This window comes from Octodon degus, unplaced genomic scaffold (assembly GCF_000260255.1).
Source record: "Octodon degus isolate 3935 unplaced genomic scaffold, OctDeg1.0 scaffold00010, whole genome shotgun sequence".
NCBI lineage: Eukaryota > Metazoa > Chordata > Mammalia > Rodentia > Octodontidae > Octodon > Octodon degus.
The window spans coordinates 27,490,685-27,503,210 of record NW_004524586.1 but is presented as its reverse complement, the minus strand read 5'-3'; the positions used below and the strand labels follow the sequence as shown (position 1 = coordinate 27,503,210).

At 38.2% G+C, this 12,526-nt stretch overlaps 1 protein-coding gene across 1 annotated transcript in view; it reads right to left on the bottom strand.

The window, feature by feature from the left end:
• Nucleotides 1–5,461: 5,461 nt before the first annotated feature.
• Pdzd8 (PDZ domain containing 8) overlaps nucleotides 5,462–12,526 on the bottom strand; it is a 104,322-nt gene continuing 97,257 nt past the window's right edge. The window contains exons 4-5 of the mRNA XM_004625643.2: nucleotides 12,071–12,233; nucleotides 5,462–8,208 (exon numbers count right to left, since the gene is read on the bottom strand). Coding sequence (XP_004625700.1) covers nucleotides 6,008–8,208; nucleotides 12,071–12,233 — 2,364 coding nt within the window. The 3' untranslated portion in view covers nucleotides 5,462–6,007. The remainder of the gene's footprint in view (nucleotides 8,209–12,070; nucleotides 12,234–12,526) is intronic.

Genomic DNA, 12,526 nt, shown 5'->3' with positions numbered 1-12,526 from the left:
TTTAAACTTAAATTCACGAACACTTGGACAAAAATATATTTTCTGAATATTGGGAATGAGTGATAAAGCACAGATTATCTAAGACTCTTCCAACAAGGAACTAGAAGGAAATAGGAAAAACAGAATCACATAAGACAGCACATTCTGTAGTGACATTGTTACTTAACTTGTAATTACTATCAGTATATTTATGAGTTAACAGCTAGTTATCTCAAGTACAGAGGACTTGAACAGGAGTCAGTCATCTTTTGGATTTGTCTACAGATGTTCCCTGGCTTCAGTTTTCCATGTGATCACCTGCCTGGGGAGGGATAGTGGTAAATTACCTGCTTCCACGTCCTGTGTTTGGCAGCAAACATTAAAGCCAACAAGAGGAAAACAGTAAATGTTCCAAAACCAGATAAAATACCCAACAGATAGATGTGTAAAGCTTTTGCTCTAGGATGTACATCTGATCATCTTACTGGATGAGAATAGTGTATATATATCTTACACTGTCAAGGTTAAGGCTGGTGAAGTTTACTACACATAGTTCCAAGTTTTAGGGAAAAAAAGCTTACAAATATAATTACTATAACTTGAAGAAGTCAAGAATACAACCTGACCTGTCTGCAGGTCATCCAAGTGTTTTTTTCTAGAGATCTATTAATTTTGGGTTGTCTGCAACTATTATTTTCTAAACTCCTGAAAGTCTTTTACGAAAGTGTGAAAACAAATTTTGAACAAGGATGAAGGAATGGTCTTTAATCACACTAGCGAAACATAAATATAAGTGATGGGCATACATCCCTTTTTCCAGGCAGAAGAGAAAAACCAAACATTTAAACGTGTTACAGCATCATCCTGTGTGCTGGGTAGTGTAGTTTTTCCAGGCATGACAACATTGATGTCTTTAGTGTACCAGCAAATACTGTTAGTGAACACTGTCAGCTTATGCTGTTTTGTGTGAGATATGATGGGAATGCGAAGATAGTGTGGAATATGTCTTATTAAATATTTAGTTCTACAGTTCCATAGTCAAACAGGAATTACTTGATGTCAATTTTGTTATGCTAAAATTGTAATATTAACTTGGACATTGAGGAGCTAAGAACTTCAGAACAAACTCCTCAGTCTTACTATTATGGACAGTGATTTTGTTTTGTGAAGTGACTTGCTTTCTGAAGCTTTTCTGTGATTTCCGAGTGTAGTGTGTTCAAAGCAAACAAGCTTCCTTCTTACTAACATTGGACAGTTACAATTATGAAAGGTAGCTCTGGCAGAACTCTCACATGAGTAAAATAAAAAAGGCAGGATTGCTTTCACTTCTGTCTACAGGAAGGTCTTAAAGAATGTGCCACGAATTGGAGATGGCGTGTGGTTCTGCCTGACCCTAATACTGTGTGTGTATTTTTTAACTTTGTCATCAAGGCTTTGGCTTCTGTAGGAATGACTGGCCAGGGCACACCCTCTGATTGATCCCTAGGATTTTTCATAGATGAACTTTTCAGAACTGTTTGAGGAGAAAAAAAGTTATGTTGTATCTGAGGGAAAAAAATAGTTAAGATCTTTTATATGCTAACATTCTGGGCTAGCAAGACTGAAAATTTAAAAATAATGTATCAAAACAGAAAAACATACAGCTCTGAACATTCTTTGAACAAAGGTGTTTTTGTTTTCAGCTGGTAACAAAATTTTCATGAGGTAGCAGTATCACCTTTCATTTGAATGCTAAGTATCTGTTCCGTCACGTTTGAGCTAGTTTACTTAATAAACCTTATAAACACTGCACTGTGCCTACCTGTATTCTTTCATAAACTAACTGTTGGAATGAAATACATAAGGTATCATTTTGACTGGATATTTTTTTAAAAATTAAAAACTTCTGTTGTGACAGGTATCAGGTCATTGTAGCCTACTATGAATCATACTTTTTGGCTTTCTACATTTACGGTAAAATATGTGGTATGACAGAAACAAAGTGTTTAAGGGTTACAGTAAAAGACATTGCCATTAATCCCCTTCCCCACATTCTCCCTGGCTTCTGACCCATCCCATCATTCTTGCCACTTTCTGAAGCAGTTCTAAAGTCCTTTTCCATGAATCTGTTTAATTGTGCTGTTGTGGATGCTTCAGTGTCCTGAATCAGTTCACGACATTCACTTGTCAGTCATTTTGACTTCAGGGAGGAGCCAGAAGTTCCACAGTGGAGAACACATCATAGTGTATCTGTGAGCCTGCTTTCCTTCTGGATGGACGACACTCAGCAGCAACTTGCCATATTTTTAAAAAAATTAATGTTTTATTTATTTGACATATGGTCTCACTATGCAGCTCAGACTCATAGTGATCCTCCTGTCTCAGCCTCCCCAGCTCTGGGATTACTGCTGTGCACCACCATTCCCAGTTTCGGTGGCTGGCTCAGGGCTCCCACAGCATGCAGTGCTGGAGATTGAACTTCGGTCCTTGTGCTTGCCAGGCAGGCACTTACACTGCTGAGCTATCTCATCAGGCCTCACCACTCTTTTTTTTAACCATACTTTGTAAAGACAGAGAAGAGGACTTCCAAAACTACTTCAGAAAGTGGCACAGATGATAGGATAGGTGTTCAAAGTTAGGGGATTTTTGAGGGGCCTTAATGACAATGTGTTTTATTGTAACAAAATTTTAATTGAAACAGTTATAGTCATCATCCCTTCTAACATATTAATGTGGAAAAAAGTTATCCTTTTGCACCTCTTTACCTTACTATTCTGATTGCTATGAACAAGTAACTATCTGATGAAGAAAACTAAAATGTCCTGCAGTCTGGAAGCTCTGAGACCCTTAAGTAGGGGCATTTGGAGTGGTGTGTACAGCTTCCAGGGCTAAGGGTGTACATATCCCCAATTTTAGATAGATGCTAAAGGGCACACTCCTGGAACTCAAAGGAGGAGGGGAATCTCCACTCTTCTTTTTGGTAAGCAAAACTATTATCTCAATTTAGGAATTAGGACAATATATTTACACAGCAGAGACAATATTGATAGGGTAGGACAATATATTTTTAAATAAAAGACATTTGAAATTTACTTTTAGGGAACTAGAATTTTATTCTTTACTAGTAATGAATGAGATATTTTCCAACTGCCTTGAAAAAATTCATGTGTAAGTTTAGAATGTGCCATTATACTCCTTAGGTTGTGTTCTTATTTGAATCACAGCATATCATAACATTTCAACTAGTTATGCTATTTAAAAAGAGGCTTGATTTTATAAATGTACCATATTAATGACTGCAAAATAATTCTTAAAATGTTGCTCATTTTCTCTAATCCAAGCATTTATGTAAAAAATCAGTAGCAAAAGTACATCTTCAATAGTCTAATTACTACTATACAGCAAAAGCAAATATATAAATATATTTTACAAATGAACTGTAAAAGATTAACTTTTGCAATTTTGTTTAGCAACAGTGCACTTTGTTAGCATGACCAAATTATACTGGACATAATTCCAGAGATGCAGCAATCGTCTTTTTTTAGATGTCATCAAATGAAGATCAGTGTTTTGTGTAGTAGTCTTTATTATTTTTAAGCTATTGATAACATAGCATGGCAGCAAGATTACATCAGTAATGTAATACAATACAAGTTTTCCCATTAAAGCCTGTACTTCACTACACGCTAAGCTGTTCGGAGCGTAGCCTCCTCACACTGAAGTACAACCACGATGCCTCTACTGCTTCAGCTAGCAGATAGGAAAATACTGTGCTACATTAAGGTATTATTTTACAAGTATCATTAGCAGCATTACTGAGCTTTCCATAACTGTGGTTCTACAGAGATAAATACTTTAAAACAAGAGTAGATTCTTATGAAACCAAAGTTTTGCATTACTTCTATTGCTCTTTCAAAGGCCAGTTTCAGGAGCATGCTTGGTATCATGGTTTAATCCATGCACACCCACCAATTATAGTCAGTCTACCTCCCAGGTTAACGATGCCAGGGTACTTTTTACAGGATGAAACATACATATACTGGGCAGCTTGTTTCAAATATATGCTGTAGGGCGTTTTAGCTTTCGGGGGTTTCATGTAGAAAGCCTTCACTAGCAGTGTTCTGTTAAAGTGTGAGCATGCTTAAATAAACAACGAACAGGGGTATACCCAGATATATTTTTGTTATAAGCCCAATCTGTCTAGAAGGTATTTATTGTCCTAATATTTCATTTAATAAAATGGGAATGAAAGTTGGCTGTTGGTGTTAAAACTGGACTAATTTCTGCCCTCAAAGATGTTTTTCACAGAGAAATAACATCTATTTGTATAGCTTTTAGATTCAAAGCTGCTCTGTAGTTACGCTATTTTCCTCCTAACAGTCCTATGAGGTAGTGAGAGGAAGGAGGACCACCATCACTTTAGAGACAGGGAAACTGCTGAATCAAGCTCTTTTGTGACTTGTCTGTGGCTATACAGTTCGTTAAATTAGGAAGTTTCTGAATGGAGTGTGGGACTACAGACTAGGCCACAGCATTACTGTTATACCTTTTCCTGACAGCTATAAAAGCTGTACAATCTAGTTTAGATTCATGCTGATTTAAGTAAGTATCAAGTTATCAGAGCTATTTCCTACAAAAGGGGAAAACATACGTATCTATTTTGTAGGCAAATAACAGGCCTGAACTTTTAAGGTATAACAAACTGGTCAAGCTTATATATCTTCCCTCAGTCATGATCCTAAGATGGATCCAGTATTCAGGTAGATCTTCATTTTCAGAGAACTGGTCTCAGTTCTGTGTATACTGTTATTTCTTTTCCTTTTAATGAATGAAGACATTCTAAACTATGGAAGCATTCAGAATGATCACCATTCCTTTAAGCCTGGAAGACCCCAGATGAAGCAATAAATATATTTTGCACGATCCCTCTCTTTCACCACATAGTCCTACATGAAAGTGTTTTTAAAACAAAACTAGTGATCAACAGCATCATTTTAGGAACAATCCTCTGAAACTTTAGAATTTTTTTTTGTGGCCTCAGGATATCTTCAGCTTAGGTCTGGTTTGGCTTGAGGATCTGGGGATCGAACCACAGCATCCTGAGCCTGACTGCTTTGTTTAAGCAGGCACTTAAACAACTGAGCTAATAATGGGCAGGCCCCCAGTCCTCTGAAACTTTAAACATCCTTACACATGCTTTATTTCCTATGGGAAAACTGGAGATGAAAAAATCATCACAAATGCTTATTAGAACTTCCACTTAAAAGGAAAGCACTGACATTCTGAAAGATATTTCAAAAATCCCACTGCCTATTGTTTTGCAGTAATTAAATGTTGTTACTTCTGTAAGATTCTTAACCAAATGTATTATTCTGTTACATTTTGTTTTTCAATGCAAGTTCATCAAATTAAATCACTGAATTTGTAATATAATTTAGGTTCACAAAAGCTTTAGAAAAAAATTCATAGAAGCATAGAAAGCAAGCAACATATGTAAAAAATGTTTTTTACTAAATCAGCATAACAGACTAAAGCTGCAGCATCTGGTTTCATTTTACATTTGGCAAAAACAAAAAGCAACCCCCCAAATCTCAAAACATAACACAAAAGCTTCACAACCTATTCCCCCAATGACTGATTTTGTCAATTTGGGCATGCAGCAAATTTGTTGTTAACAACCGTGATGGAAATAAAAGTATTTCAAGAATCTGGGCTATATCCTATGTAACATTAATGCAGAAGGAACACGAAGGAAGAACAGTGAGACATCACACATACGTAAACATGAAAAGTTAGCTTACATAATTACATAATTAGAAAAAGTTAAAAATAAATTAGTAAAAATAAATTCCCAGTATAAATCCAAAAAAGCCTAGCTATAAATGCAATCTGAAACAACTGATTTAGTGAGCTGGTCTTGTTTTTGCTAGAAAACCTTTTTCATTCTTTCTTACACAAGCAAATAACTGTGAAGAAGCAGGCCAAGGTGCATTACAAGAGGACTGAAATGTAGTTCTGTTATAACTTAGACACATCTTTCTCCCCATCATTACACAGACTCAGTCGGGCCAAATAAGTCATCTGAGATGCTGCTGAATGGCTGAGAGTCTATCAGTTGGCTGATCTCACTATCGAGGTCTTCCGCATCGTCTGTGTATTTGCTTATTTTTTTTGAGGGCTGGTCTAAAGACAGACTTTCTAAAGTTTCAATGTCTTCAATGCCTGCTCTGTAGTGGATCATTAGCAGTGTTAGAGCTTGTAGTCTTTCACCTGACTTAGCCAAAGCAGCAGACAGAAGTGATTTTTTCCTTGTATCAGTTGTCTCCTTTTCTTCTCTAACAAGGGAATTGTTGTGTTCCAACTCTTGATCAATTTCATTCTGCAGTTTATCCAACATAAATTCTAGCTTCTGGATCCTTTCCTCTGTAGGCAAGCCCCTGTACAGATCACGGCCAATTTCTTTAACTGCAATAAAAACACTGTCATCCAGCCCACCTTCCTTTCTTGTTAACTTCATTCCTGTACTGTTTCCCCGTTTGGAAGGACTGTTTGGACCACAAACCTCTGTGTCACTGCCTTCATTATCAGATGTGTTGGGCGTGTGTTTTGGTGAGGGCTCGACAAGATCAGTCCCAGGTTCAGAAAAGCGAGTTTTAGAGACTTGACGCAAATTTAGCAAGCGAGAGCTAGTATTGATAATGTGCCTTGTCAAACCTGTTGTTTTATTGACTGACTTACTAGCTTCAGCATCAACACGAGGAGGCAGGCCTAAGAGGGGCTCCTGGCCTTCCAGCCTAAGGTTTTTTAGAGTCCGGTCTATCCGTCTCTCAGTTGCTCCACACAGAGGAGTCTCAGCCAGACATTTCTCTTGACATTTTTTATGGCAAACATAAGCACACAACATACACTGGGAGGCAGCTTTTGTCCAAACTTTTTTCTTACAGTAATCACACCAGGTTGGGTTTTGGAATTGAGTATCCTGGAAACTATGCTTATTTTCTGGGGAGCTCATCTGTCCAATAAGGTGCTCCTCTTTAGAGAGGGTAGAAACTTCTTCAACTAAGTGGGGTTCTTTTTCTTTTTCTACATTAGTAACTATATTGTGGTCTGGTTCTCCTTCCTTCAAATACTTGAAGTGAACAGTAATGTCACCATAGCAAAACTTGTCATTGAAGCCCTTCTGCATACTCAGATTGCGTAGAGCAGTTCTAGTGACCATGGCCTTAGGTGCAGGAGCTTCCAGCCTGAATTTGGAAAGGTATTCCATGTTGGATGTAGCTAGGCATCCCAAGGCCACATCTTCAAGTTTTAAACTAACATGCCCCAAACAGGTGAGACCCCCCAACTTGAAAGGATCCCTACACCACAGTGCAATGTTTAGGTACCTGTGGCAGGATTCTATGTCAAACAAACAGGATGCTCTGGTTCTTGTCCATTTTCCTAGCTTATTACGATAAAGAATTTCTGATGATTCCCATGTCTGACGATCATCTGTGTTGTCTTTGGTAGGGCAGGAACTTTCTGAAGTAAAATCTTTAGCCACTTCTTGCTTTGCTAAAAACTGCTTAGATGTGCTCAAATCTTCTACATGATCTACATTTTTCACCTGCTTTTCAGCAGACTTGTCTACTGGAGTAGGAAGCAGCACCTTCTCTGGCTTTTCAACAAGACCATCTGGTTCTGCCTGATTTGGAGTATCAGCACAAGGCAAAGGAACTTTCACTTGTGGTCTCGGTGGCACAGGTGGTTTGAAAGTGGATCCTTGGGTGGGTTTTGACACTTGTACTGGCTCTGTTACTTCAGAAGTTTTTAGGGCCAACGGTTTAGTTCCTTCTTTGGATGGCATTTTTGGTGGTGGTGGGTGACTTCCTGCAACTACTTTACGGTTTAAAACTGGTGATATAGCGCCAAGGGGTTTAATAGAAAGTGTTGTTGGAGTCCGTTTGGGACTCTGACTTAATGACTGTGCCTCATCTTTGAGCTCATTTTGTACTCTGACATCACTTGCCAAGTCTTCATATTCAGAATCCAGGTCTCTGTTTTCAGTATCTACTGCCAATCCTGCTGCTTCCTCTTCATAACTTGGTTGGCATGAGCTTGACAAAAAGTTTTCTTCTAACTGGCCAAAATTATCTTGTAGCACCACACCTTGATTACTCTGGCCAACGGGCCTTTCATAGTACACCAGAACTCGGTCACCAGCCTGCTTGATAAGCTTCAACACTTGTAGTGTCGAGGTAATTTTCACACCTGGTTTTAAGATTTAAAAGGGAAAACATCAATCACTGCAATAACACTCACCTACATTTGTTAAATATAATTGCTATAACTTATTATTTAACTAATGAAAGTAATTAAGTAAAAATGTTTTACTTAATTTCTGGATGAATTGTATCCTGATTCTTAATCTGAAGGTGCTAACATACTGAGAATACTTAACTTTTCAACCCACATGACATAAGATCCCTAAGCGTGCTTGCCTACCTGCCAATCTTAACTGCTTCCCAGTCCATCCTAGGTTAACTGACATTGTTTCTCAGTTTGAACCAAGGAAGTGAGTAGAGAAAACCTATGTTTAAGAGGACTTAACTATGGCTAAACTAGATGTAAGGTGATGAGAAGCTGCGATTTTACTGAAGGAAATTCCAAAATATTTCAGGGACTAGAAGCTATGTGATGAATGATTCAAATTAAGAGAACAACAATTGACTCTTTTACAGGTTCTTTTCATTAGGCATTAAACTCATCTTCAGGATGATAAAATTTGAAAAGTTGGTTCATATCTGCATCTGCACTATCTTAAATTTTAAATTTTCTAATTTGTTATCCTAACAGTTTGAAATTCAAAGATACAAAAGGATGTTCAGTGAAAAGCTGTTTTGCATCTCTACCAGGCATATATCTTTGCCCTAAGGTACCTAGTGTGATACTGAGTATTCCTATCACCTAAAGCCTTATTTCTTGCCATCTTGTCCACCGTCCCCAAATACTTCCCCCATACTATCCCTTTACACAGCTTATCGAAAGGTAACATAGGGTCTTTGTTTTCCAAAGGAGTCAGGGCCATACTCAATAAATCAAAGTAACATCAGCCTCTTCTAATGACTTCACCTCACAGGCTGCTCAACTTCTGTGCTCTTACTTCAGCCACCCTGCAAGACTTGCTCATCAGGCAGAACTCTGCCACACCAAAAATCATTCTCATCACTTTTTATTTTTACCTCTTGCAATCCTGTCTGGTAGCTGATTGTTTTTAAGCAATTTTGCAGCCCAATCTTTGCTTCCTTCTTCTCATGGTCCCCAAGATCTTTTGATACTACTTGCTTGTCTGCCCAACCTAAGTCTCAAGATTACACTGTTCTTGCTGCTATGTGTGACTCTGCTGTCCTAGCCCTTTCTTCTGCTATTGTACACCTGTCTCTTTGGCCTCCAGCTTTGCTAGCCCCATCTCATTTTTGCTCCTGAGTTTACTACCTAGATGTAGCATCAAATCTTATTATCCATTTTTGGCAAAGCATTCAGTGCTGCTTAGCTTTTAGACTGGTCTCTAAGAGTCTAAAAGAGCAGTTTCAAACCTCTCCTATTCCTTAAAGTCCACCCTCCCACCACCTCTCAACCTGTAGATGCTGTTACCTTGTTTGCCCAAAGTACCAACATGAAAAAGACTGACTCCCTGCCAGGCATTGTGAGTCTTACTTTGGAGGAGTACATATCCTTTATTTCATTTTGGTCCCTCCTTTAGACTTTGCTTCTCTAGTTATCCTAATTCTTATCTTGCTCCTTTTCTTTCTCCCTCATTTTTTCTTTTTTTTTTTTAAACAAATGACTTCTTTTTTTTTTTTAAATATTTATTTATTTATTACATTTATTTATTGTGTGTGTGTGTGTGGCCAGCTCAGCCCACCAGGGGGCGGGTCTGGCTGGCATGTGGTGCTGGGGATTGAACCGCGGTCCCTGTGCTTTGCCAAGCTTGTTTCAAGTAGGTGCTTTAGACCACTGAGCCATCTCTCCAGCCCCTCTCCCTCATTTTTTCTTTCCTTGTTTTCCACAACACTCTACTAAGGTGGTTGTGCTCATCTCTAGTTTTTCTGCACTGATATTTGACTGTCATCTTCAAACATTACCAATGCTTTTTCTTTCATAATTTCTCTTAACATTCTGCTTCCTGCTTGGTATTCACCTCTGCTCTAGTCGTTTAAATTTAAGTTTTTAAAAAAATTTTATTTATTTATTTGTGTGTGTGTGTGTGTGTGTGTGTGTCTGTATGCGTGTGCGTGCATGTGTGGCCAGCTCAGCCCACCAGGGGGCGGGGCTGGCTGGCACGTGGTGCTGGGGGATTGAACCGTGGTCCCTGTGCTTTGCTAAGCTTGTTCTAAGTAGGTGCTTTAGACCAGTGAGCCATCTCACCAGCCTGTTAAATTTAAGTTTTTTGAGACAGGGTTTCACTATATAGTAGAGGTTGGCCTTGAACTCATTTTGTAGTCTAGGCTAACCTCCAAGTCAAGGCAGTCCTTTTGCCTCAGACTCCCGAGTGCTGGAATTACAGGAATGTGCCACCATGTGTGGCTTCCAGTAGTTTAAAAAAATGGATTATCCTTTGTCTTTGGTTGATTTCCCCCTTTCTCTACTCCAGCTCCTTGTGGAAATCAACCACCTGGCTTTTCTTTGGTACTACATCTCCAGCACTCTGACTCATCCTCCTATTCTGACCACTATAAATCAACCTGCTACCTCCCAATGAACCCAATGTGAATAAATCCATGACACAGGTGACTTCCTTGGCTATGATTCTAACTCAAAGATCGGGTCCCCTTGTTTTCAGTGTGCCAATGCTCCTGAACACTGGCCTCCTGTGCAGTAAATGACTGCTGCTGTAAGCGCTCACTCAGACCTTTGCTACTTCGCTCACCAAGCATACTGCTGCCAGATTTTCCTGACATTTCAGTTTGAAAGCTGACAGCCTAGAAACTTACCCTGAAACTTAGAGCTAATCTAGTTCTACATGATTTATTTAGCCTTAAATACTACTATCACTTCCCTCTAAGTTCACTATGTCCCAGGAATTATCATTTCACATATGCCTAAATGAAAAATACATTCACCTAGTGTTCTGCAGAAGGAAAACTTCAACTTAAATTTAATTTCTTGTCTCTTTTCTTGTTGTTCTTTGGTGACTCAAAAATTTCTCATCTCAACTCTTCCTTAATCACCAGGGACTTTGTGGAGATGGCCACTGTACCTCTCAGGGCTGGCCATCCAAACCTGGATTTTTCTTTAGGAATATTTTAAAAATATTCGAAAGTTGAGAATAGAGTAAAATGAACTCTATTATAGGACCTAACTGTAACATTTTGCCAACCCTATGTCAACCATCACCAATTCTGTTATTAAATAGTTTAAAAATGACCAAAAATCCATAAAAAGTCAAGTATAGCTACGAAAATCTTTTTGAGAAATACATATTGGGCCAAGATTGTAACGTATTAAAAGAAAAAAAAAATCACAATGCAGGAGGACTGTACATTCAAGCCCAGCCTGGGTAACTTATAGGCTTTGAGGGACCCTGTCTCTAAACGAAAAATTAAAAAGGGGGCTGGGAGTATAGTTCAGTGCAAAGGCTCTGGGTTCAATCTCAATATTGGGAAAGAAAATAAATACTATTTCAAAAATTATATTGTAGGATTTGAGTTTGTTTCCTGGAGTTACAACAAAGGATATATTTAAGTGCAAGAAAAAGGGAGGAGGGAAACATATAAAATTTTTTTCTTATGTGTATTAACCTATTCTTATCTCAATAAGTAATATTTTAAAACAAGAATCAGAGGTAGAGAGAACACCGTTTTACTCTGCATATTTGTACTGCATTTGTTTTGAGAAACATATTAACCATGTATGTAACTGGACAATTCTTAAGAGGGGACAGCATCCAGGACAGGCTGTGGCGAGATGAATTTCCAAAGGGCTGGGTGACCCCAGCCCTACAGCCTTGTCTGCTGCAGCCCAAATGGCTCTCTTGGATTTTCCTCAACAGACACTCTAGAAATGAAAATCTTTGCATCTACTTTTGAGTTTCTCTGTAAACGTAAAGGATACTGGACGTTAGCATAATTACCTCCAATAGCAATGAGGCGATCTCCCCGCTGAAGATCTGCAATTGCAGCCGGTGAGTTTGGGGCCACAGTTTCAATGATGACATGGCCAGCACACCCATCAGTTGACTGAACAAGACGGAGTGTAAGTCCAACACTTTGTAAATTTCCTTTTATTAATTCAACCTTTGATAGAGGATAAAAAGAACAAAAACACATTCAATACATTCATCGTAGGGTAGAACAACAGTAACAACTGACCTCAGTTGACTGACTTTTGTACTTCAGTGATTGTAATTCTGTAATTACAGAATTTACAATTCTGTAAATAAAGGAAGGATAAAATAATTATTTTAACAATATAAATTCACATTCTCAGACTACACATCCAAGTTATGGAGATATTAAATATTTTGTCTTCAATATGCCTTATTAAAGATCTATTTGGAAATAAATAGAAAAGCTATATGAAAAGAAAG